The 25435-nt window shown below is 56.9% G+C and overlaps 3 protein-coding genes across 9 annotated transcripts in view; 2 read left to right on the top strand and 1 right to left on the bottom strand.

Annotated features, from left to right (window-relative positions):
• Positions 1-18932, top strand: part of CCM2 (CCM2 scaffold protein) — a 59307-nt gene extending 40375 nt beyond the window's left edge. For 5 of the 7 annotated variants that reach the window (XM_029232873.1, XM_029232877.1, XM_029232871.1 and 2 more), the window contains 8 exons: positions 7998-8081; positions 8710-8893; positions 12233-12369; positions 13272-13407; positions 16055-16112; positions 16460-16598; positions 17303-17441; positions 18386-18906. In XM_029232873.1, the coding sequence (XP_029088706.1) occupies positions 7998-8081; positions 8710-8893; positions 12233-12369; positions 13272-13407; positions 16055-16112; positions 16460-16598; positions 17303-17441; positions 18386-18666 (1158 nt within the window). In that variant the 3' untranslated portion in view covers positions 18667-18906. Of the gene's footprint in view, positions 1-7997; positions 8082-8709; positions 8894-12232; positions 12370-13271; positions 13408-16054; positions 16113-16459; positions 16599-17302; positions 17442-18385 lie in introns of all 7 variants that reach the window. The other 2 variants (XM_029232876.1, XM_029232878.1) reach the window with 1 other exon arrangement.
• Positions 18666-20547, top strand: LOC114901840. Its single transcript, XM_029233998.1, has 3 exons — positions 18666-18746; positions 19221-19571; positions 20175-20547. The coding sequence occupies exons 1-3, from the start codon at positions 18666-18668 to the stop codon at positions 20493-20495; spliced, it is 753 nt and encodes a 250-aa protein (XP_029089831.1). The 3' UTR covers positions 20496-20547.
• The window catches only part of NACAD (NAC alpha domain containing), a 9809-nt gene continuing 4869 nt past the window's right edge, over positions 20496-25435 (bottom strand). Inside the window, exons 3-8 of the mRNA XM_029232879.1 lie at positions 22061-25412; positions 21802-21914; positions 21645-21719; positions 21103-21249; positions 20879-21025; positions 20496-20769 (exon numbers count right to left, since the gene is read on the bottom strand). Coding sequence (XP_029088712.1) covers positions 20551-20769; positions 20879-21025; positions 21103-21249; positions 21645-21719; positions 21802-21914; positions 22061-25412 — 4053 coding nt within the window. The 3' untranslated portion in view covers positions 20496-20550. The remainder of the gene's footprint in view (positions 20770-20878; positions 21026-21102; positions 21250-21644; positions 21720-21801; positions 21915-22060; positions 25413-25435) is intronic.

Here is a 25435-nt window from a genome sequence, read left to right as displayed (position 1 = left end):
AACTGGTGTGAGGTGATACCTTATTGTAGTTTTGATTTGCATTTCTCTAATGATTAGTGATGTTGAGCATCTTTTCATGTGTTTGTTGGCCATCTGTATGTCTTCTTTGGAGAAATGTCTACTTAGGGCTTCTGTCCACTTTTTTTTTTTTTTTTTTTGGTGGTACACGGGCCTCTCACTGTTGTGGCCTCTCCTGTTGCGGAGCACGGGCTCCGGACACGCAGGCTCAGTGGCCATGGCTCACGGACCTAGCCGCTCCGCAGCATGTGGGATCTTCCCGGACCGGGGCACAAACCTGTGTCCCCTGCATCGGCAGGCGGACTCTCAACCACTGCGCCACCAGGGGAGCCCCTGCCCACTTTTTGATTGGGTTGTTTGTTTTTTTAATATTGAGCTGCATGAGCTGTTTATATATTTTGGAGATTAATCCTTTGTCAGTTGAGTTGTTTGTAAATATTTTCTCCCATTCTGAAGATTGTCTTTTCGTCTTGTTTACAGTTTCCTTGGCTGTGCAAAAGCTTTTAAGGTCCATTAGGTCCCATTTGTTTATTTTTGTTTTTATTTCCATTACTTCAGGAGGTGGGTCAAAAAAGATCTTGCTGTGATTTATGTCACAGAGCGTTCTTCCTATGTTTTCCTCTAAGAGTTTTATAGTGCCCAGTCTTACATTTAGGTCTGTAATCCATTTTGAGTTTATTTTTGTGTATGGTGTTAGGGAGTGTTCTGATTTCATTCTTTTACATGCAGCTGTCCAGTTTTCCTCACACTACTTATTGAAGATACTGTCTTTTCTCCATTGTATATCCTTGCCTCCTTTGTCGTAGATTAGTTGACCATAGGTGCGTGGGTTTATCTCTGGGCTTTCTATCCCGTTCCATTGTTCTATATTTCTGTTTTTGTGCCAGTACCATATTGTCTTGATGTCTGTAGCTTTGTAGTATAGTCTGAAGTCAGGGAGTCTGTTTCTTCCAGCTCCATTTTTTTTCCTTGAGACTGCTTTGGCTATTCGGGGTCTTTTGTGTCTCCATACAAATTTTAAGATTTTTTGTTCTAGTTCTGTAAAAAATGCCGTTGGTAATTTGCTAGGGATTGCATTGAATCTGTAGATTGCTTTGGGTAGTATGGTCATTTTCACAATGTTGATTCTTCCAATCCACTAACATGGTATATCTTCCCATCTGTTTGTGTCATCTTTGATTTCTTTCATCAGTGTCTGATAGTTTTCCGAGTACAGGTCTCTTACCTCTTTAGGTAGGTTTATTCCTAGGTATTTTATTCTTTTTGTTGCGGTGGTGAATGGGATTCTTTCCTTAATTTCTCTTTCTGATCTTTCGTTGTTAGTGTATAGGAATGCAAGAGATTTCTGTGCATTAATTTTGTATCCTGCAGCTTTACCAGATTCATTGATTAGCTCTAGTAGTTTTCTGATGGCATCTTTGGGATTATCTATGTATAATATCATGGCATTTGCAAACAGTGACAGTTTTCCTTCTTCTTTTCCAATTAGTATTCCTTCCTTTTATTTCTTTTTTTTCTCTGATTGCCGTGGCTAGGACTTCCAAACCATGTTGAATAATAGTGGCGAGAGTGGACATCCTTGTCTTGTCCCTGACCTTAGAGGAAATGCTTTTAGTTTTTCACCATTGAGAATGATGTTTGCTGTGGGTTTGTTGTATGTGGCCTTTATTATGTTGAGGTAGGTTCCCTCTGTGCCCACTTTCTGGAGAGTTTTTTTCATGAATGGGTGTTGAATTTTGTCAAAAGCTTTTCTGCATCTATTGAGATGATCACATGGTTTTTATTCTTCAGTTTGTTAATATGGTGTATCACATTGATTGATTTGCATATATTGAAGAATCCTTGCATCTCTGGGATAAATCTCAGTAGATCATGGTGTATGAGGCTTTTAATGTGTTGTTGGATTATGTTTGCTAGTATTTTTTTGAGAAATTTTGCATCTATTTTCATCAGTGATATTGGTCTGTAATTTTCTTTTTTTGTAGTATCTTTGTCAGGTTTTGGTATCAGGGTGATGGTGGCCTTGTAGAATGAGTTTGGGAGTATTCCTTCTTCTGTAATTTTTTGGAAGAGTTTGAGAAGGATGGGTGTTAGCTCTTCTCTAAATGTTTGATAGAATTCACCTCTGAAGCCATCTGGTCCAGAACTTCTGTTTGTTGGAAGATTTTTAATCACAGTTCCAACTCCGTAACTTGTGATTGGTCTGTTCATACTTTGTGTTTCTTCTGGTTCAGTCTTGGAAGGTTATACCTTTCTAAGAATTTGTCCATTTCTTCCAGGCTGTCCATTTTATTGGTGTAGAGCTGCTTGTAGTAGTCTCTTAAGATCCTTTGTATTTCTGCAGTGTGCATGGTAACTTTTCTGTTTTCATTGCTAATTTTATTGATTTGAGTCCTTCCCTCTTTTTCTTGATGAGTCTGGCTAAAGGTTTATCAATTTTGTTTATCTTCTCAAAGAACCAGCTTTTAGTTTTATTGATCTTTGCTGTTGTTTTCTTTGTTTCTATTTCATTTATTTCTGCTCTGATCTTTATGATTTCTTTCCTTCTAATAACTTTGGGTTTTGCTTGTTCTTCTTTCTCTAGTTCCTTTAGGTGTAAGTTTAGATTGTTTGAGATTTTTCTTGTTTCCTGAGGGAGACTTGTATTGCTATAAACTTCCCTCTTAGAACCGCTTTTGCTGCATCCCATAGGTTTTGGATTGTCATGTTTTCATTGTAATTTGTCTCTAGGTATTTTTTGGTTTCCTCTTTGATTTCTTCAGTGATGTCTTGGTTATTTAATAATGTATTGTTTAGTCTCCATGTGTTTGTGTTCTTTACGTTTTTTCCCCTGTAATTGATTTCTAATCTCATAGCGTTGTGGTCGGAAAAGATGCTTGATATGATTTCAATTTTCCTAAATTTACTGAGGCTTGATTTGTGACCCAAGATGTGATCTGTCCTGGAGAATGTTCCATGTGCACTTGAGAAGAAAGTGTAATCTGCTGTTTTTGGATGGAATGTCCTATAAATATCAATTAAATCTATCTGATCTACTGTGTCATTTAAAGCTTGTGTTTCCTTATTAACTTTCTGTGTGGATGATCTTTCCATTGGCGTAAGTGAGGTGTTAAGGTCCTCCACTATTATTGTGTTACTGTCGATTTCCTCTTTTATAGCTGTTAGCATTTGACTTATGTATTGAGGTGCTCCTGTGTTGGGTGCATATATATTTATAATTGTTATATCTTCTTCTTGGATTGATCCCTTGATCATTATGTAGTGTCCGTCCTTGTCTCTTTTTTTTTTTTTTGCAGTATGCGGGCCTCTTACTGTTGTGGCCTCTCCTGTTGCGGAGCACAGGCTCTGGACGCGCAGGCTCCAGATGCGCAGGCCCAGTGGCCATGGCCCACGGGCCCAGCCGCTCCGCGGCATGCGGGATTCTCCCGGACTGGGGCACGAACCCACGTCCCCTGCATCGGCAGGTGGACTCCCAACCACTGCGCCACCAGGGAAGCCCCTTCCTTGTCTCTTGTAACATTCTTTATTTTAAAGCCTATTTTATCTGATATGAGCATTGCTACTCCAGCTTTTTTAAAATTTCCATTTGCATGGAATATCTTTTTCCATCCCCTCACTTTCAGTCTGTATGTATCCCTAGGTCTGAAGTGGGTCTCTGGTAGACAGCATATACATGGGTTTTGTATTTGTATCCATTCAGCGAGCCTGTGTCTTTTGGTTGGAGCATTTAATCCATTCACATTTAAGGTAATTATTGATATGTATGTTCCTATTACCATTTCCTTAATTGTTATGGGTTTATTTTTCTAGGTCCTTTTCTTCTCTTGTGTTTCCCACTCAGAGAAGTTCCTTTAGCATTTGTTGTAGAGCTGGTTTGTTGGTGCTGAATTCTCTTAGCTTTTGCTTGTCTGTAAAGCTTTTGATTTTTCCGTTGAATCTGAATGAGATCCTTGCTGGGTAGAGTAATATCGGTTGTAGGTTCTTCCCTTTCATCACTTTAAATATATCATGCCACTCCCTTCTGGCTTGTAGAGTTTCTGCTGAGAAATCAGCTGTTAAACTTATGGGAGTTCCCTTGTACGTTATTTGTTGTTTTTCCCTTGTTGTTTTTAATAATTTTTCTTTGTCTTTAACTTTTGTCAACTTGATTACTGTGTATTTCGGCGTGTTTGTCCTTGGGTTTATCCTGCCTGGGACTCTCTGTGCTTCCTGGACTTGGGTGGCTATTTCCTTTCCCATGTTAGGGAAGTTTTCGACTATAAATCTCTTCAAATATTTTCTCGGGTCCTTACTCGCTCTCTTCTTCTCCTGGGACCCTATAATGTGAATGTTGGTGGGTTTAATGTTGTCCCAGAGGTCTCTTAGGCTGTCTTCATTTCTTTTCATTCTTTTTTCTTTATTCTGTTCCATGACAGTGAATTCCACCATTCTGTCTTCCAGGTCACTTATCTGTTCTTCCGCCTCAGTTATTCTGCTATTGATTCCTTCTAGTGTAGTTTTCATTTCAGTTATTGTATTGTTCATCTCTGTTTGTTTGTTCTTTAATTCTTGTAAGTGTTTGTTCTTTAATTCTTCTAGGTGTTCGTTAAACATTTCTTGCATCTTCTCGATCTTTGCCTCCATTCTTGTTCTGAGGTCCTGGATCATCTTCACTATCATTATTCTGAATTCTTTTTCTGGAAGGTTGCCTATCTCCTCTTCATTTAGTTGTTTTCATGGGGTTTTATCTTGTTCCTTCGTCTGGTACGTAGCCCTCTACCTTTTCATTTTGTCTATCTGTGAATGTGGTTTTCGTTCCACAGGCTGCAGGATTGTAGTTCTTCTTGCTTCTGCTGTCTGCCCTCTGGTGGATGAGGCTATCTAAGAGGCTTGTGCAAGTTTCCTGATGCGAGGGGCTGGTGGTGGGTAGAGTTGGGTGTTGCTCTGGTGGGCAGAGCTCAGTAAAACTTTAATCCACTTGTCTGTTGATAGGCGGGTCTGAGTTCCCTCCCTGTTGGTTGTTTGTCCTGAGGTGACCCAGCACTGGTACCTACAGACTCTTTGGTGGGGCTAATGGCAGACTCTGGGAGGGCTCATGCCAGGGAGCACTTCCCAGAACTTCTGCTGCCAGTGTCCTTGTCCCTGCAGTGAGCCACAGCCATCCCCCGCCTCTGCAGGAGACCCTCCAACACTGGCAGGTAGTTCTGGTTCAGTCTCCTATGGGGTCACTGCTCCTTCCCCTGGGTCCCGATGCGCACACTACTTTGTGTGTGCCCTCCAAGAGTGGAGTCTCTGTTTCCCTCAGTCCTGTCAAAGTCCTGCAGTCAAATCCCACTAGCCTTCAAAGTCTGATTCTCTGGGAATTCCTCCTCCCATTGCCGGATCCCCAGGTTGGGAAGCCTGACGTGGGGCTCTGAACCTTCTCCAGTGGGTGGACTTCTGTGGTATAAGTGTTCTCCAGTTTGTGACTCACCCACCCAGCAGTTATGGGGTTTGATTTTATTGTGATTGCGCCGCTCCTACCATCTCATTGTGGCTTCTCCTTTGTCTTTGGATGTGGGGTGTCTTTTCTGGTGAGTTCCAGTGTCTTCCTGTCGATGATTGTCCAGCAGCTGGTTGTGATTCCGGTGCTCTCGCAAGAGGGAGTGAGCACATGTCCTTCTACTCCGCCATCTTGAACTCTGTGGCCCTCAATTATACTTCTTTATAAATATTTTTAGTGGTTGCCCTAGGGTTTGCAATTTACATTTACAACTAATCTTAATCCGTTTTCCAATAACGCTACATTGCCTCACAGGTAGTGCATGCACCTTGCAACCAAGTTAATTACCCAGTACATCTTGCTAGTTTTCTTTTGAACAAGCTGTTATCTGTTAGATCAGTTACAATAAGTAAAGTAGAAGGTACTATTTTACCTTCATTTATTTCTTCTCTCATGTTTTTTCCTTGATGTAGATCAACTTCTGACCAAATCATTTTCCTTCTCTCTGAATAAATTCTCTTAACATTTCCTGCCTGGTAATCATGAAATCTCCCAATTTTTGTTTGCCTGAGAAAGACTTTATTTCTCCTTCACTTTTGAAGGACAGTTTCACCAGATGTAGCATTGTAGGTTGGTGGGTTTTTCTGTCAGCACTGAGTGTTTCACCCTTCTCGTGCTTGCGTGGTTTCTGAAGAGAAGTTTGATATCGTCATCACCCCGGCTTCTCTGTAGCTAAGGTGCTATTTGGTGTTTTCCTGTTGCTTACTTCAAGGTTTTCTCTTGGTCTTTGATTTTTTTGCAATTTGAATATGATATGTCTAGGTGTAGTTTTTGGTTTTGTTTTTTGTTTTGCTGTTTATCCTGCTTGATGTCCTCTGAGCTCCCTGGGTCTGTGGTTTGGTGTCTGACATTGAGGAAGTTCTTAGGCATTATTGCTTCAAGCATTTCTTGTGTTTCTTTCTCCCCTTCTTTTCCTGGTAGTCCCACTACACATTTGTTATACCTTTCGTAATTTTCTATTGTTGGATAGTCTATTCCTTTTTTTTGGTTTGTTTTTTCCCTTCTTTTCTTTTTTCTCTTTCCTTTTCAGTTTGGGGAGTTTTTACTGACATATCTCCAAGCTGTGTCCATCTACTGGTGAACATTCGAATCAAAAGCGTTCTTCATTTCTGTTGTAATGTTTTCGGTTTTTAACATTTCCCGTTGATTTTTTTCCTTAGAATTTCCATCTCTTTGCGCACATCGCCGATCAGTTCTTGCATCATGTTCACTTTATTAGAGCCCTTAGCATGTTACTCATAGTTGTTTTAAATTCCTGGTCTGATAATCCCCAAATCTCTGCCATATCTGAGTCTGGTTCTGATGCTTGCCCTGCATGTTCAGTGTTCTTTGCCTATTACCATGCCTTATAATTTTTTGTTGAAAGCTGGGTATGGTGATTCGGGTAGAAGGAGCTGAGGTAAAGAGGCCTTCCTGCCTGGCCCCCAGAGTTTTGTCTCAAGCTTGTCCGTGCCCATGTCCAGCCCTTGGTCAGTCGCCTTCCGGTGCGCCTCCCAGGCCGGCTCCTGTGGCTTCTCCCCGGGGGCTGTGATCCTCTGTCCCCCGTTGCTCTCTCCAGTTTTGGGGGCAGCAGTTTGCCCTGTGACCTTGTTCTCTAATGGATCTGAGAAGACATGTTGACGTTTCAGTTTGTTCAGCTCTTTTCTTGTGAGGACAGGAGTGATGACGTCGAACTGGAGGCAGGAAGTCTGTTGTCACCCCGTTAACAGCGACCTTAAACATTCGAGTTAGTGAGAGGATGAGAAATGTTGGCTGTAAGAGAAATCAGTAACCCATTAAATCACATTTAAAAACTGTGTTAATTGGTGGAGATGTGACGTGAACACAGCTGACGCAGCACTGCGACTGCACCACACTCGGGGCCCTTTTCATTGAGGTTTGTTAGCCAGGTGCTTCATGGCCTCGTGTCACTTCATCTCTCTGTGCTCATCGCTCAGCTGCCAGGCCCTTCGTGACTTAACACGTTTACTTTTAGCAGGTTGTGCGGAACCATTGTTTTCAGTTTCCGACCATGACCCGGAAACACAAGCCATCCTTGTCTGTCCTTTTATTTATTTTTCATTTTTATTTTTATCTTTTGGTCATTTTTTTTTTTTTTTTTTTTTATCTTTTATCTCTAAGCCTGGAGTCTTAACCACTGGCCCGCCAGGGAAGCCCCTTGTCTGTCCTTTTAGGATCCAGAGTCCACCAAACTAGTTTTGAGGTGTGCTTTCCAGGACTTAGATGACAACATTGATGCAGTCTGGTGGGAAGTGTGGGAGTCTTCTCCACAGCTGGTAGAGATTTTGCTAAAAACTCGGAGCACGCCGCCTTGAGGAGCCCCCACCGCGAGCCGGGACGGCGGCCCAGGGGCCTGGTGGTGGGGATGCGCGAGGCTCTCGCACTGCTCTGCTGGCGCGCGGTGGTGTTGGCTCATCTTCCCCTTCTCATGGCACTTTCTCTCTCCACTTTCTTTCAGTACTTAGGTCAGTTAACATCCATCCCAGGATACCTGAATCCCTCCAGTAGGACTGAAATCCTGCATTACATAGACAATGCAAAGGTAACCCCATCTGCCTGACTCTGTCCTCCTAACCCTCAGCCTGCTCCACCTCCCAGCCCTGACCTCTGACCCTCAGCCCGCTCCACCTCCCAGCCCTGACCTCTGACCCTCAGCCTGCTCCACCTCCCAGCCCTGACTTCTGAGCCTCAGCCTGCCCCACCTCCCAGCCCTGACCTCTGACCCTCAATTTGCCCCACCTCCTAACCCCAAGCTCGGACCCTTGTTCTCTGACACCAGCTCTTGGCCCACTGACCTTGGGCCTTCATGGCCGTGAGGGACGACCCAGTCCCATCACGTTAAGGGTGCACTTGGCCCTTGGCTATCAAGACTGTTCCTCAGTCTGAACATGAACTTTATTCTCCAGACTTGCTCCTGGTGGTTCTGGGCTGTTTCACAATTCACGTTTTCGAGATATCCAAACCACATGCCACAGGTCTGAGTCTAAGGGCGGTTCCAGAAGGACCCCCCACGTGGTTTGAACACAGCAGTGCCCTGGGGGCGAACATGGCTGCACTCTGCTCATGAGTCAGCACTGGCTGTGTGGGCTGCGTGTGCCACACACAGTGCGGGGTCCCAGGGGAGCCCGTGGCCAGGCCCTGTGTTTCTGATGCCGTGTGGTCCCTTCCAGAGAGCCCACCAGCTCCCCGGACACCTGACCCAGGAGCATGACGCTGTGATCAGCCTGTCTGCCTACAACGTCAAGCTGGCCTGGAGGGACGGGGAGGACACCATCCTCAGGGTCCCCATCCATGACATCGCCGCCGTGTCCTACGTGCGGGATGACGCCTCACACCTGGTGGTCCTAAAGACAGGTATGGACCTGGGGAGTGGGGTCAGGAGGGTCCTTGGCAGATGCCGACCACACCTCTGTCCTGAGGAGTGAGTCTGTGGATTTCATGGAGCTCTGGAGACAGTTTCTACAGCGGTGGGTCAGCCACTGCTGCCCACTGTGCCTGAGAGAAGCCCTCTGTCCAGAGAAGGGCAGTGACCCAGGAGGCTGTGAGGAACAGGTGCTGAGCTCAGCCACTGTCACTCAGCGTGGCCCCCGTCCGGGATGCTGACGTGGCCTCTGACACCCAGGCCTGGTAGAGCCCTGGGCGCAGGTGGCCCCACAGGGTGAGGGTGGGCCTCAGCTCAGCCCAGCCAACACTCGGCCCCTGCCTTTGAGGAGCCCGTGTGTCCGTGTAGGAGAATCAGAGAGAACCTTAAACCAGCCGTCAGCTCCCCTTGCCCAGCCCACTCCTCTCACCTGGCGATGAGGGTGCAGCGCCACCTTACTTGGCACTGCCGGACAGGCTGCCCGGCAGGTCCAGAGCCCCGGCCTAAGTCCCTGAGAAATGAGGAGAGAAATCACAGTTTCACACATGCCGTGCCCTTCCCGGCGGGCTTGTTCTCAGGTTGTCGCTGCAGCACGGACGCCATCCTGGGCTCCTTTAGGCACTGGCGGCGGCTGGGTTGAGCCCCGGAGCTGCTCATTTCCAAAGGGCCGGTGGTGGGGCGTGAGGGTGGCCCGCTGGACCGGCCTGGGCCGCACGCTGTGCTTCCGGCAGTGCAGAGTTGTATTTCTGCTTGAGGTCGTCAGTTCACGGGGATCTGAGGGCTTTTTAAAAGCCAGGGCCCTGGTGAGCTTTTTCATTACTGACTCCTCGAGCTTCAAGGAGGTTCCCGTGCAAGGGCCCGTGAATCCGGTGGGGATGCTGCGGGCCCGTGTGCACAGGTAACTGGAGCAGTTTGTGCAGGTGGCTGCCGGGATTCCTACAGCCCCTCTCCTCTGTGTGGCTGTGGCTTAGCGTCCCCTCCGCAGCGTCACACACAGCACACACACACTCACACTCCCCACACATGCTTGTAACACCCACGTACATCCTCGCACTCACGGGTCCCACACACTCACACACTCTCATTCATACTCGCTAGTTCACACGCACGCGCACACACACCCCTGCTCTGTCATGCTGCACTGCGGCGCGAGGTCCCCTCTGTGCCCTGCTTGTCCCTCATTTCCCGTATTGTGTTCAGTGAGCAGCTGCCGTTTAATGACACGCATTATTTTAGGTTGAACGACATGAAGCTGCATTTTAATCTACAAAAATGACAATTGAAGGTGGCTCAAGCTAGTAGAAAGCATGTGACATGAATGATCTCGTTTAATCTCCATAGTAAACCTGTCAGGAGGATTCTGTTTACTTCCACTACTGCTGCTGGACTAACTGGGAGCAGATGGTCACCCGGTGGGTGGGTGGTGGCCGGCTGGTTGAGGAACTGGCTGTGTAACTGCTTCCACCAGCGCTGCCCAGCGCCGTGGTAGCTGCCGTGCCCTGCCAGGGGACTGTCCCCGCAGGAGGCCCGAGGTCTGGGGCCTCCCTAGGGACCGAGCAATGAGGAGAGCACTCTGGCTGCGGGCCTACCGGCGTTTGGGCCGGTAGGAGGGAAGCCAGCCCCTGGGTTTCTTGTGTCCAGAACATTTCTCAGCGTTAACCATAGAGCAGAGTGCTAGGAAAACAGGTAACCGAGTTATTTCTAAGACAGGGGATGAGCTCCATAGGAGAAACTTCCCAAAAGATGAAAACCAGGGCCCTGGGCTTTGAGAGCTTTCAAGTTAAAGGAAGAGAATGAATTCCATGTCCTGGAGCGGCCTCCTCATTCTAGCAGATGGCCCTGAAGGGAAGCCTCCAGACTGGGGGCCTCCTGGTCTCTCAGAGGCTCCTGTGGCCATCAGGCGTGCTGTGTGTGAAGTGATGCACGTGGCCGTCCTCAGCACAGGTGCCGGCAGTGGTAGCTAACACTAAGCGCCTACTACCCGCAGGCTGTCTGTGTGCCTCCTTCAGCCCGGGCTCTGCTGGCATTTGGGACAACATGGGGTCAGGGGTAGGGGTCAGGTCTGGCTGCAGGAGGTTCCGTGTGGCAGGCAGAGCTCGGAGGGCATGGAGACATCTCGTTAAAGGATGTTTCTGTGGATGTAGGAGAGTGGACAGTGGATCTGAACCGGGACCTGTGGGGACAGCCTGTAGGACTGTGGCTGGATGCAGCTGGGGGACTGGAAGTGGGCTTGCTTTGCGTGGCTTTGGAGCCACATGCCTGCTTCCTTGAGAGCAGCCATGGGTGCGAGCCACAAAGCTACTAAAAATGTTCTAAAAAAGTAAAACAGAACAAGTGAAATCAACGTTACTAATGTATTTCATTTAGCTCTTTATGTCCAGACATCATGTCAGCGAGGTCAGGGTAACAGTCGCTAGTGAGCGCTCACGCAGTCTTTTTTGTCCCGAGACCTTGTGGGTAGTTTCCACTTCGGGTAGCGCTCAGCGGCTGTGGCCCGTGGGTCTGTGGGACGGTGCAGTCCGGGGTCTAACCGTGGGATTCATGGGGCTCAGCCTCCACACAGGGTGCGGCCAGCCCTGCCCCTCAGAGCCCTGGTCTTTGCAGGCCCATCCACCCCAAGCATGGCTGTTCCTGGTTGGGTTCCCGTCTCTCAGCTGTGTCTGAGCTTCGGGTGGTCTCCCTCCTGGGTGGGCTTGCGCTGAGCTACCCCGGCATCAGGGGAGCTCAAGCCTTCACCTCCACTTCCTGCTCCCAGGTGTGTCTGAGCATCCGCTCAGACAGGCCTGGAGCCCTGTTCCTGTAGAAGCTTCCCTGGGCCCCAGGCCCCCCTTCCCACTTCAGGAATTCCCCCTCGTGTCCCACAAGACCTTATGTGTGAGGAGGCGGTGTGTAGTGTTAGGAACACAGGCGGGGGCTCTCACGTCTAGATCCCTACCTGTCTTCTGCCCCTCACGCACCCTCGGGCCTGGCGCTCTGCCCCCTGTGCCTCGTTTCCCCATCTCTTGTCAGGTTTGTGTGTTAACCTTGTCACTAGAACCCTGTGAATGCTTTCTTTTGTGTAGATCAAAAGCAGCTGAATATTAGCAGTTTCATATCTCAGCCTAAGATATTCGCACTGTCTTTGGCAAAGATGCTGGAAGGTCATGTAAGGTGATGGCTTTGAGTGGGCAGTGGCAGGGGAGTGAGGATGGGAGGGTGCTCTTGTGAACGGAAGGTGACGATGGGGGTGTGCCTGGCTCGGCCTGTTCCCACCCGAGTCAGGTAGGGGCTGCCCAGAGCCTGCTGCTGAGCTCCCACACCTGCCCTAACCTGCCACGGTGTTGACTTTCCAGCCCAGGACCCCGGCATCTCCCCCAGCCAGAGTTTGTGTGCAGAAAGTTCCAGAGGCCTCACCGCAGGCTCCCTGTCGGAGAGTGGAGTGGGGCCTGTGGAGGCATGCTGCCTGGTGATCCTGGCCGTGGAGAGCAAGGTGAGCAGGGTTGGCAGCTGGTACCCAGGCCCTGCCCATGGCCTGCCCATCGCCCCCATATCCTGACCCAGCCCCACCTACAGCTTGTCCAGGCTCCACCCACACCAGAGCCAGCCCCGCCTATATCCTGATCCAGCCCCACATACCACCTGACCCAGGTCCCACCCCAGGTCCCACTGGCTCCCAGTCTGCTCGTTTGTTCTTCTCTTGGTGGGCCTCACCCCCCCCTTCCCCCACGCTGACGGGGGCCGTGGTATGTACCCCAAGCTGTGCCCTTGGGGAAGATGCTTGGGAGTGGGGAGTTGGGGCTTGGGGCCCCACCTGGGCCACCCAAGAGCCACCAGCCTCGGGGAGCCCCTTGATACCCTTCTGTTAAGCTTTCACATTTGTGAGACCAAAGCAGGGCCGCCCCACCTTAGGTAGCCTCTGATCAGCATCCCTCCTCCCCAGCCCTGCCCACCTTCCAGCTGGGAAGTTCTTCCTCATGGGGCCGCCTCACTGGCCTGTCCCCACTGGAAGCTCCTGCAGACACTGTCCCGTGTCCCAGGGGCAGAGCCGCCCCAGATGGGACGCTGCGTTAACGGCACACGCGTGAAACACTTGTGCGGTGTCAGGAGTGCCGTCCATGTGACCTGGCACGGGTGCTGTTCCCTCCCTGCCCCTTTCCTGTGGCTGGGACAAGAGTGGGGAAACGGTGCTGGCTGGAAGGGCAGTGGAGGAGGAGGGCCGGCAGCTGACGCACTTGCGGGTCCAGCCAGCTTCCTGGGTGTGGGCTGGTGTCCTTGAGGCGCCGTTGGGCAGGGGGAGGCGTCAGGCCCTCGGTGCAGGTGCTCGTTCTGCATCTGAGGTGTCAAACGCCCAGAAGCGGCCCAGGAAGCCTCCGCATTGTCCTCCGTTGGCAGGTCGCCGCAGAAGAGCTGTGCTCCCTGCTCGGCCAGGTCTTCCAGATCGTGTACACGGAGTCCACCATCGACTTCCTGGACAGAGCCATATTTGACGGGGCCTCGACACCCACCCACCACCTGTCCCTTCACAGTGGTACGTGAGCAGGAGGGCCCCGCCGCCCCTTCCCACCGGGGCTCACTCTGCCGCGAGCTCTTCCCAGGACAACACCTGGGCAGCCTTGTTGTGCGGTGGCCCTGTGGCCACCGTCCCGGGGGGTTTGAGCCGACGCCCTTTGTTCCCAGACTTCACTGTTCGCGTTAACCTGCAAGTTTAATCAAGGCACATGTGTTCCCCCCGCTCCCTGCTTTAGACCACCTGGTGGCTTCCTGCGTAACTTTGGGGGCCAGGAACACTTTTTCTGGAACCGCCTGGCCAAAGTCACTTTACCAAACTTAGAACCCAGGGCCGGGCGGGGCTCCCAGCGCTGGGGCTGAGAGTGGGTATGGGGCCCCTTCCAAGACGAGGCCTGCCCGGGGCGGGATGGGGGGCAGTGGCAGGAAGAGCAAGGGGCCCGAAGGCGGTGTAGCTGGACCAGCGCTCAGAGCTGCTTCCTCCGTGTGGGCACCTGGGGAGCGTTTTCCGGAATCTGTGAGCACGCACAAGTTGCGTCATTTGCGTGGGAGCCCACTTGAGCTCAGTCTTCTAAATACCAAGAGCATCCACTTTTCAAATGCTTAGTATACCGAGGACCCGTGGCTTCTGTCAGTCAGGTGAACAGAAAGAAAGGTATTGGAGGCAGCGCAGCGGTAGCCTCCGTGGCAGGCAGCCTCTGGTCTTTCTGTGGAGAGTCCAGCCCTGCACGTGCCCCCGGCGGCTCACGTGTCTCCACGAACAGCGCAGAACCCTTTGCGTGCTGACGAAGCTGAGGGCACTTTCTGAGGAAGAGCTGGCTCTCTCACCTTCTCCTTGTCTCGCCGTTCATGCTGGAGCCGCCACAGCACTGCAGAGACAGCCTGGCGAGGCCGGCAGCCTGTCCTCACGGGCAGGTGGGGAGGTTGAGGCCCAGAGGCCCGCGGCTTCCGCAGTGGGTAGCAGGTGGCTTATTGAGCTCTATTTAAACGTTCAGCATTGAGATTTCCAGTAGTGGTTTTTTTTGAATAAGCTTTTTTACTAAAAAGTACACAGATCGTAATTATACCATTAAATGAGTTTTCACGAAGTAAACACAGGATGTTCAGCCTACCCGCGTGGGCTTCCTTCTTGCCGGCCTCCTCTCTGCGTGGGTGTCCTTTGTCCCCCAGCCCTCAGGTCTCCCTCTGGGGTCCAGGCACACCCGCACTCACACCACGTGTGCCCATGCACCCATCACATACATCACACACACAGCACACGTACGTACGTCACGTCACACGCGTGCACACACTCCACACAGCACACACGCTCACATCCTCACAGACACTTCACGCACACGAGCGTGCACACTAGACGCTCACAGCATACGCACTCCCCACGCGCACACACTCTCAGACACACGTCCTCTGCTGGTTTCTGCCTCAGGGCCTTCCTTGCCGGGTCAGTTCTCTCCTGCTGCTGTGACAGGTCACCACGACTGAGCAGCTTCAGCCACACAGACTTACTGGTCTCTCACGGCTCTGTAGGTTCGAGTCCACCGTGGGCCTCACTGGCTCAAATCAGGGTGCGGGCCAGCGGCCTTCCTCCTGAGACTCCGGGGAGAAGCTGCTTCCTGCCTTTTCCAGCTTCCCGCGGCCTTCCTCCCTCCACGGTCACAGCCATGGTGGCATCTCTGACCTCCTGTTGTCGCAGCTCCGTCCGGCCCCTCCCCGTCCACACCAGAGGGCCCAGGGCACACGTCGAGCCCCCTCAGATAGCCCAGGGCGTCTTCCTGTCTCAGGGTCAGCTGCCCAGCAATCTCCAGCCACGTCACCTGGCACGTGCACCTGGGGTTTGGACGGGGGCATCTTGGGGCCATTACCGTGCTCACTGCACACTCCCCTCCTACTGCCAGAAACGTCCTCTTTCTCTCCCTGTTCCCTCCCCACCCCCACGTTTTCTGATCCCTTTTCTCTTAAAGCGTTGCTTGCTGCGTGTGGTGGTGCCTCGGCGTCCCTCCTCATCTGTGTCACACGGAACTTAGGTCATCTCTTTGGTGTTGCCCAAGTAGCTGCTGTGTACCAGGTCCTTTGCTGGTCTGAGGGTCTCAGGCACCCTGAGGCCCCGTGTCTGTCCTCGGGGAGCAGCCGTCCACGTGTGGAGCCTGGCTGGGTCCAGGTTGGGGCTCAGACCTGCCAGCTCTGATCGTGGCTTCTGCCCTCACCAGCTGTGTGGCATGGGGCAAGTTGCATAACCTCTCTGATTCAGTTCCTCATCTAAAAGTTGGAGCAGTGGTGATACCTGCTGGGATCAGAGAAGACAAAGTAGCACAGCCCCTAGGACGCTGCCGGGCGTGGTGCCCACATCTACCAGTGGTGCTTCTCTTGCCCTGGCCATTGGGAAGCCCTCTCCAGCCCTGCCACGTGGCACATCCTCCGAGAACCAGAGCATTGTCCCGCCTCCTGCCCAGCCCTGCAGCAGGTGGTGCATCTCACAAGACCCCCAGGAGGAGCAGGCACGGGTGCAGCCCGAGGGGTGCACCCCGGGGGCCTGGCCGGCTCTGCCCATGAAGGCCTGCAGGCTCCCCACCGCCAGGGCTCTGCGTCTCCTGCTTAGAGCTTGGACACTGGACTCAGTGCCCCCTCCCTCACATAACCAGAAGCTTCTGTGTTCTGCACTTTCTGCACAGACGACTCTTCCACAAAGGTGGACATGAAGGAGTCCTATGAGACGGAAGCCAGCACTTTGTGAGTACCCCGCCCTGGTGGTGCCAGTATGGCTGCCTGGCTCCACCCTCCTCGTCGGTATCCCTCCCTCTGCCCCCGCCCCCTTCAGGAGCCTTCCAGTCAGTGGGCTCCCCAGGGTCACACCAGTGACATCATCACTCCACTGAGACCCTGCTAGGCTGAGGGCCCCTTCTGGGTCCTTCCCTGCACGTGTCTTTCTCTGTCCGGCCCGAGCCCCGCCCTCCATGACAGGCCCCCTCCTCCTCTCAGACCCTGGCCCTAACTGGGCCCCCATGGGGGGTCGAGGGTGCAGGCACGGGGCAGGGCTGGGGGGCCTCCCACCCACGGCTCGGCTCGCGTCCTTGCAGCTCCTTCCCCGAGTGTGCGCATGCAGGCGGCGTGTCGCCCTTGTCCTTCTGCACGCAGACGGCGCCCCACGCCAAGACGGTCAGTGAGAGCGAGCTGAGCGCCACGGCCGCCGAGCTGCTGCAGGACTACATGCTCACGGTACGCTGCCCGCCGCCGCTGCCGCAGCCGTCAGGAGACCCCGGCCCCAGAGAGCCCATGTGCTCTAGCAGGCCTGTGCTGGGGTCAGCGGCGCCTTGGGGTTAGAATCTCCTTGCGGGGGTGGGGTAGGGCCGGGGAGGGGAGGATGAAGGCGTGCTTCTCTGTGGGTGGGGCTGGGGGTGAGCGTGGGCGCCTTGCTTGCAACTGGGCCTCGCTGCCTTTCCCACCAGGTCAGTCTTTGGGGAGGGCGTGAGTTGGCCAAGGCCTGAGCATGGGGGCTGCTCTGGCCTCTGGGGCTGGACCACAGGCCTGTCCCTGGGTCTCTGGTGGTGGACAGTAGCGGAGGACCGGGTCACTCCCTGGAAGGGCCAGATGGGCCTTGTCATCACTCACCAGATTTTTTTACCCCCATCCCCCGACTTCACGTGATGTTCTCATTAGAAACTCGGTCAGCTGGCTGAGCATCACTGTGGGCTCCAGGGCGCTGGTCGCTGCCCCCCGGCAGTGGTGTGCAGCCGCGCCCTCTGCCCGCTTGCGGGCAGCCTGGTCAGCCGCGCCTCCAGGTTAGGGCGGACGGTGCGGGCTCCTCTCTCCCCTGCCGGCCGGAGCCGTGGAGCTGCAGGTCCTCTAGGGTCACGTGGGGTGTGGGCAGGGGGGCGGCAGCGCCGGTCACCACCCCGCCCCGGGCCCGGCTCTCTCGGCAGCTGCGCACCAAGCTGTCATCGCAGGAGATCCAGCAGTTCGCGGCGCTGCTGCACGAGTACCGCGATGGAGCCTCGGTGCACGAGTTCTGCATCAACCTGCGGCAGCTCTACGGGGACAGCCGCAAGTTCCTGCTGCTCGGTGAGCGCGCGACGGACGGGGGCGCCGTTAGGAATGGGGCCAGGCAGCGAGGCCTGCGTGATGCGGCTGGGAGGGGCCTGTCCCAGTGACGGGTGGGGACCTTCCCCCAGGGAAGCGGGAGGGGCCCCACGGGAGCCAGACTGAGGGTGAGGTGGGCGCCGCGCTGCCTGGCGAGGGCGGGGGAGGCTCTGCAAGGAGGTGGCGCTTGTGCAGGTTTGGGAGGCGGGGCAGGAGCTTGCTGGGCGGGGGAGTGAAGACGCCGTTCCCGGTGAAGGGCAGCCTTAGCTGAGGCCCGGAGCTTAGCACGCGGAGTCAGCACGGCGGGCGGGTGCTCAGGACCTGCCACGGTCAGGGCCCTGGACGGTTGCCCAGGCGTGCGAGGTCGGTAGCGCCTCTGCTTTCCCCATGCTGACCCCGGAGAACACGGCTGGTTGACGGTGGCTGGCGGAGGCTCCTGGGTCCTGGGCTCTGCCCCCAACGGTCTGATGAGGGCGCACTGCTCATGGGGGTGAAGGGATGGAGGCGGACCTGCTTCATCCAGTCCGAGCTCTTGCTGACCCCACTGCCCCCTGGAGTCAGTCGCTACCCGACGCTGGGGTCCACAGCCCCTGTTCGTACTGTCCTCACATAGGAGGGGGTCTCTGTCCAGGAAGTGGGTGGTCAGCCGGGTGCCGGGAGCACAGCTGGGCGGCGGGGCCCGGTGCTCGGAGCCCTGTGTCAGCCTCCCCTCCCCTCCGCTCTCTCCTCTCCTCTCCTCTCCTCCATCTGGAAACCTGTGCAGTGGGGCTTCTGTGAGGACTGAGGGGAGTGACGTGAGGGTGTGGTTCCCGGCCCACGCCTGCCCCGCTGCAGAGGCAGGGCCGGGCCAGACGCCGGCGGGTGGTGGGGTGGGCTGTGGGCTTTTGTGCGGGAGCCGCAGGGTGAGGTGTGCCATGTGTGTGCAGGTCTGCGGCCCTTCATCCCCGAGAAGGACAGCCAGCACTTCGAGAACTTTCTGGAGACTATCGGGGTGAAGGACGGCCGCGGGATCATCACCGACAGCTTCGGCAGGTACCGCCGGGCCATGAGCTCCACCTCCACCTCCACCTCCAACGGGAACAGGGCCGCGGGCAGCTCTGACGACCAGTCCGCACCCTCGGAGGGGGACGAGTGGGACCGCATGATCTCGGACATCAGCAACGACATCGAGGCGCTGGGCTGCAGCATGGACCAGGACTCGGCCTGATGGCGCCGGGACCCCTGCCAGCCGCCCTCCCCGCGTGGGGCCCCGGGCGCAGGTGGCTCTACTGTGAAGGAGGCACCCTGGTGCTGGGGCGGAAGGCTGCACTGCGCCCCCCTGCATGCCACCCTGCCTCGGGAGGGGGTCTTGTCAGCCAGACCCCGGACAGCTGTCATTTTGCACATGACGTTTCTATTGAAACCCTCAGAGACCTTAAAAGAAGTTTACCGCAATGTGAATAATTTATCTCTGCTTGCTAGCGTGTTCCTGCTCCAGTGGGGTAGGAGCCCGGGGTGTGCGCTCTGGCCTCTGTCTCAGACCCGCATGCCCAGGCTGGGCACAGTGGGCTGGGCGCTCATGCCCGCTGCCTAAAGGGAGGGCCTGATTCGGGGTTGTGGACACAGGGCAGAGAGCAGGTGTCCTAAGCACATGTGGACGTGAACATCAGGCCCCCGCTGGCGGGACCTGGGCACTGGGCTGTCTGAGGGGTGCTGGCTGTCCTCCCGCCTCCCCACGCCCCAGTCCCCGGCTCTCATCCACAGTCGTAGCGGCCTCCGTAGCGGACCCGCACGCCACCGCTTCACCGGGAGTGCCGTCCCCACCCTGAGAGTGCGTCGTCTTGGAGCCCAGGGTCGCCGGTCGTCAGGAAGGCCAGTGGGGGCACTGTGCCTGCCCCTTCAAGGCCCTTTGCCTCGCTCCCCCCTGGGCTCAGCCCCTCCTGTGCCCTTCGGACATGGGGAGGCAGTGGCGGTGACCCCAGGGCGGGGCCGTCGGGTTGCAGGCTGGGGCCTGGGCACTGCCGTGTGGGCGCAGGAGGGCCCAGCTCCAGGACTGCTTCCTCGCCCGCAAGACGCCTGCGCGTTGCTGTGAGGCCCCTGACCGCGTGTGCGGGAAGCACCAGGCTCAGCAGGGTGGGTACTTGAGCCCGCAGGAGGGAGGGCAGGGCCGTGGGCTCGCGGTGAGGCCGTGTGGGGACCAGGCAGGGGTCTGCAGCCCCCTAGGCTCCCCCACTTCTGAGGGGCGGCGCAGGATGGGAGGAGGGGTCTCACACTTGGCTCTGGCCCTGGCTCTCCTGGAGCTGGTTGTGGGCCTGGGTTGGGCAAAGCTAAGGGAGACCGTGGGTGGGTAGATGTTGTCTCTAGGCGTGTGTGCAAATCGACCTGCCCTGGAAGCATCTGGAACCGCTAAAGATAGCCACCTAGTCCAGGGGCCGGCATCTCCACAGCCCCGCCACGGGCTTGCGCACGGAGGGGACCTGGTGTCCCAGGAGTGTCCTGTGGCCAGTCAGGAACTGCTCCTCCTCTCCGGGGGCTCCACCCACACATGGCCTCCCACTTGGTGGTCTCCCTCCTCTGTCCTGGAGCGTGGCTCCCACCCTGCGGATCCCTGGCCTTTGTAGGAGAGAGGAGAGGACACGGGGAGGACGGTGACTCCTAGAGCTGGGCCGTGGTGAGGGGCCAGGAACTTGGGGGCATGAGCTGCTGAGTCCCTGAGCAAACGCTGCCTTCCTGCAGCTGCTGCGGCTCAGGGCCCCTGCAGAAAACTCTGAGCCCCTGCGTCTGGGGAGTTCCTTCCGGAAACTGCAGTCCCCAGGCCCACACCTGGGGCCGCAGCCAGGTGACCGGACTGCCCGCAATCTCTGGGCAAGTTGGGCGCCCTGGGACGTGGGGGAGGGACCACCACCCTCTGGGACTTGGGGGAAGGACCGCCACCCTCCTTGGGGCCTGCGTGGCTTCAGGAAGCATCTTCACACTTCCTCCAACCCGTTTAGCCAGAGCCTGCGCTGGGGGAGCCTTTGGAGGAGCAGAGGCGATGAGGGGACACCGGTTTATTGAGCAGCAGAGCTTGGGGGCAGGGGTGGAGCCAGGTCTCTGGTCAGCAGCTACATTGTCAGCTCCTGCAGGAAGCACACAAAGAGAGGGTCACATTGCGTGAGGCCACAGCGGAGATGGCAGCAAGGCGCCTGCGAAGGGGCCGGCCACTCACCATGATGGCGTTGACGATATCGCTCTGGTTGTCCCTCAGGGCCCGCACGGCCTTGGCCCTTGACACGTTGGCCTGCGCCATCACCAGCTCAATGTCCCGAAGCTCCAGCCCCGTCTCGTCCACCTGGAGCGGGGCAAGCAGGGAGGTGCTGTAGCGGTCCCCTCCCCCGGGAAGAGGCCCCCAGCAAAGCTGCCCCCCTCGCGGGGCTGGGCCCTGTGCCCCTGGGCCTCACCTCCTCATCATCGTCCTCTTCCTCCTCCTTGCACTCTGGCCTCACCCTCGGCCCCGGCGCTGACTCGGGGGCCAGGGCGGAGGGCTCCGAGGGTACCTTGAACTTCTCAGCCGCAGCTCTGTGCACCTGCTGGGACAGGTCCTCGATCTGCAGCACAGGGCACAGCTGTCAGCCGAGCCCACGCCCCCAGCCCCCGCCCCGCGCCCGCGGCCGGCCGGGTGGACCTTGGCCTCGCCGAAGACCACGTAGGTGTCCGAGGCCGGGCTCTTGAAGACGTCAGGCTTGGCGATGACAAAGAGGATGTTCTTGGACTTCTGGATGGTGATCCTGGTGACCCCCTGGATCTGTCGTAAGCCCAGCTTGGACATCGCCTGGGGGCACAGCGGTCTCAGGCCCGGGCAGCAGCCCCAGAGGTCCCCGGTGGGGGCTGGGGGAGGGGGAGGCGGCGCACTGCCAGGATCACGAGGGCTCTGCCACCGACTCCCGGGGACCCTCTGTGGACTCCCCCAGCTGGCCCCCCGTGTGTACAAGAGGGCGTCGGCCCCGGGCTGAGAGGCCACGTCAGTTGACAGCCCAGGCCCAGTTACTTGCACGAGGTGTCCCGTTACTGCCTTTACCAATGGGCCCCTGCCAATGGACTTTATCGGCTGTGGGGTGCGAAGGGGTCCCCTTAACGCAGCCAGCCCCAGTCCTGGGTGCTTGGGTTGCTGGCCAGCCTGGTCCCTCCCGGGGCGGGGGGCAGGGTCCCAGCAGGGCCCCAGCCCACCTTTCGGGCCTTCTTCTCACTGCGGCTCTGCTTGACTTTGGTGACCGTCTCCTCGCTCCCGCCGCCTGCCGGGGCCTGAGGAACAGAGGGGTCTGAGCACCCGAGGGTGGGGCGTGGAGCCCTCCCAGGGCTGTACGTGCCCCCCGCGGTTGGGCACCTGGGCTGGGCACTGCGCGGTCCGCGGTCCCGAGAGGTCCTGTTCCTCCAGCTCGGCCGACGACTCCCCGTGGCTGTCCGAGTGCTGGCCGGAGCCCGGGGCCTGCGGCGAGTCTGAGGACAGGGCAGGTGTGAGGGTGGCCTCCGCCTTCTGGACAGGGGCCTGGGGGCGAGCAGCGCTGGCTCTGCACCAGGGGGTGGCGTCCCCGCCCCTTGCAGCCCCCAGCTCAGGACACTGCTCCAGCCTGGATCCCCCTCACCTTCTTCCAAACTGTCCTGGTCATCCTGCTGCTTGGCGGCTGGGAGCCCTCGAGGTCCGGCTGGGCTCCGGAGCCCAGAGCCAGGAGGCACTTGGCAGGGGGGCGAGATCCTCGAGGCCAGGTCTTTGGCATGAGTAGCCCCCTTGGGGGCCGCCTTGGGGCTGAGGAGTGGGGAGTGGGGCGGGAGGCTGACCTGCCCGGCCCCGGGGGGATTCTTGGTCCCTGAGAGGGCAGCCACCGCCCGCTGGGCTCTTGCCCGTGGTGGTGGGAGTCCCAGAGAGCCCAGGGGCTCCGCGCTCTCCCCCAGCTCTTCCCCGGGGACCTGGCAAGGGCAGGGGGCAGGGGGTGCCGCGGGGGGTGGGACTGTCTGCATGAGGACACCAGGAGCAGAGGACTCAGCGCCCTGGATGCTGGCTTGGGGTGCACCGGGCAGGCCCCCTAGGGGGCTTTGTGGAGGCTGCGGTGGGGAGGAGCTGAGGACTCCCAGGGCTGCCCGGGCCTGCTCTCCGCTGTGCAGGCCCCTCACGGGCTCTGTCTGCCTTGAGGGCAGTGGAAGTGCCAGGGCAGGATCTTTGGGACAGCTCCCTCCCAGCCTGGGTACAGCCCCTGATGGAGACTCTGGGCAGGAGCCCAGCCCAGCCTCTGAGGCCACAGCCACGGGAAGCCTGGGCCCCAGGGCGGCCCTTCCCTCCTCCACTGGGCTTGGGGGCCCCACCTGGCCAGCCTCCAGGCTGGCAGCAGGACATGGCTCTGGGCTGCAGACGACTGCCTTTAGAACTCCACGCCCCTGGTTCTCAGCCCCCGGGGCCTCCTTTAGGGGCGAGCTGGGCTCAGCTCCATCACCCCCATGCCCACGGGCATCAGGACAGGCTCCCTGCTCAGGTGCCAAAAGGCCCTTGGCTACTTCCTCCCCACTGGAGTCAGGCTCTGGGGGACCTGGGGCCTCCGTGGCAGGCTCAGGTGTGCCTGGGGCCTCCGCGGCAGGCTCAGGTGTGTCTGGGGCCTCCGTGGCAGGCTCAGGTGTGTCTGGGGCCTCCGTGGCAGGCTCAGGTGTGTTTGGGGTCTCTGTGGCAGGCTTGGAAGGGCATGCATCTCCGTCCAAGGGTATCCGAGCATCTGCAGCTGGCTCCAGGCCACCCAGATGGATCTGATCCAAGGCCAGAGAGTCTGATCCTCCAGTGTGGTCTGGGTCCCTTTTCTCAGGCGCTGGCCTCAGTTCCAAAGTCTTGCCTCCTTTCTGTTGGGCTGTGGTGGCCATGGGCTCTGTCCCTAGGGTGTAGCCTGTGTCAGCCTGCAAAGCCTGAGGGCTGGCCTTGGGGGCAGGTCCTTGGCTAGAGGGGAGGCCTGCATCCTGCAGGGGCAGGGATGCCGTCAGGTCCACTTCTTCAGACTGGGGTTCAGGGCTGGCCTCAGAGGCCAATTCCTGGCCCGAAGGAAGGCCTGCATCCTGCAGGGGTGGGGATGCAGTCAGGTCCATTTCTTCTGGCTGGGGCTCAGGGCTGGCCTCAGAGGCAGATCCCTGGCCAGAGGGGAGGCCTGCATCCTGCAGGGACAAGGATGCCGTCAGGTCCACTTCTTCCGACTGGGGTTCAGGGCTGGCCTCAGAGACCAATTCCTGGCCCGAAGGAAGGCCTGCATCCTGCAGGGGTGGGGATGCAGTCAGGTCCACTTCTTCCGACTGGGGCTCAGGGCTGGGTTCGGAGGCAGATCCCTGGACCGAGGGGAGGCCTGCATCCTGCAGGGACGGGAATGCTGTCAGGTCCACTTCTTCTGGCTGGGGCTCAGGGCTGGCCTCAGAGGCAGATCCCTTGCCAGAGGGGAGGCCTGCATCCTGAAGGGACAAGGATGCCATGAGGTCCACTTCTTCCGACTGGGGTTCAGGGCTGGCCTCAGAGACCAATTCCTGGCCCGAAGGAAGGCCTGCATCCTGCAGGGGTGGGGATGCAGTCAGGTCCACTTCTTCCGACTGGGGCTCAGGGCTGGGTTCGGAGGCAGATCCCTGGACTGAGGGGAGGCCTGCATCCTGCAGGGGCAAGGATGCCGTCAGGTCCACTTCTTCCGACTGGGGCTCAGGGCTGGCCTCGGAGGCAGATCCCTGGACTGAGGGGAGGCCTGCATCCTGCAGGGGCTGGGATGCCATCAGGTCCACTTCTTCCGACTGGGGCTCAGGGCTGGCCTCGGGGGCAGATCCCTGGACTGAGGGGAGGCCTGCATCCTGCAGGGGCAAGGATGCCGTCAGGTCCACTTCTTCAGACTGGGGTTCAGGGCTGGCCTCGGAGGCCAATTCCTGGCCCGAAGGAAGGCCTGCATCTTGCAGGGGCGGGGATGCAGTCAGGCCCACTTCTTCCGACTGGGGCTCAGGGCTGGCCTCGGAGGCAGATCCCTGGACCAAAGAGAGGCCTGCATCCTGCAGGGACAAGGATGCCATCAGGTCCACTTCCGGCTGGTGCTCAGGGCTGGTCTTGGAGGCAGATCCCTGGCCAGAGGGGAGGCCTGCATCCTGCAGGGGCAAGGATGCCGTCAGGTCCACTTCTCCTGGCTGGGGCTCAGGGCTGGTCTCGGAGGCAGATCCCTGGACTGAGGGAAGGCCTGCATCCTGCAGGGGCAAGGATGCCATCAAGTCCACTTCTTCCGGCTGGTGCTCAGGGCTGGTCTTGGAGGCAGATCCCTGGACTGAGGGAAGGCCTGCGTCCTGCAGGGGCAAGGATGCCATCAGGTCCGCTTCTCCTGGCTGGGGCTCAGGGCTGGCCTCGGAGGCAGATCCCTGGACCAAAGAGAGGCCTGCATCCTGCAGGGGAAGGGATGCCATCAGGTCCACTTCTTCCAACTGGGGCTCCGGGCTGGTCTCGGAGGCAGATCCCTGGACCAAAGAGAGGCCTGCATCTTGCAGGGGCGGGGATGCCGTCGGGTCCACTTCTGACTGGGGCTCAGGGCTGGCCTCGGAAGAAGATCTCTGGACCAAAGAGAGGCCTGCATCCTGCAGGGACAAGGATGCCATCAGGTTTACTTCTTCTGGTTGGGTCTCAGGGCTGTCCTGGGGGGAAGATCCCTGGCCAGAGGGGAGGCCTGCATCCTGCAGGGGCAGGGATGCCATCAGGTCCACTTCTTCCAGTTGGGTCTCAGGGCTGTCCTGGGGGGCAGATCCCTGGACTGAGAGAAGGCCTGCATCCTGCAGGGGCAAGGATGCCGTCAGGTCCACTTCTTCCGGCTGGGGCTCAGGGCCGGCCTCGGGGGCAGATCCCTGGACTGAGGGGAGGCCTGCATCCTGCAGGGGCAAGGATGCCATGAGGTCCACTTCTTCCGGCTGGGGCTCAGGGCTGGCCTCAGAGGCAGATCCCTGGCCAGAGGGGAGGCCTGCATCCTGCAGGGGCAAGG

Source organism: Monodon monoceros, unplaced genomic scaffold (genome assembly GCF_005190385.1).
Source record: "Monodon monoceros isolate NGI ecotype Baffin Bay Population unplaced genomic scaffold, NGI_Narwhal_1 Super_Scaffold_2, whole genome shotgun sequence".
NCBI classification, from domain to species: Eukaryota; Metazoa; Chordata; class Mammalia; order Artiodactyla; family Monodontidae; genus Monodon; species Monodon monoceros.
Note: the sequence above shows the minus strand (reverse complement) of the source record. Positions and strands in the feature narration are given on the sequence as shown.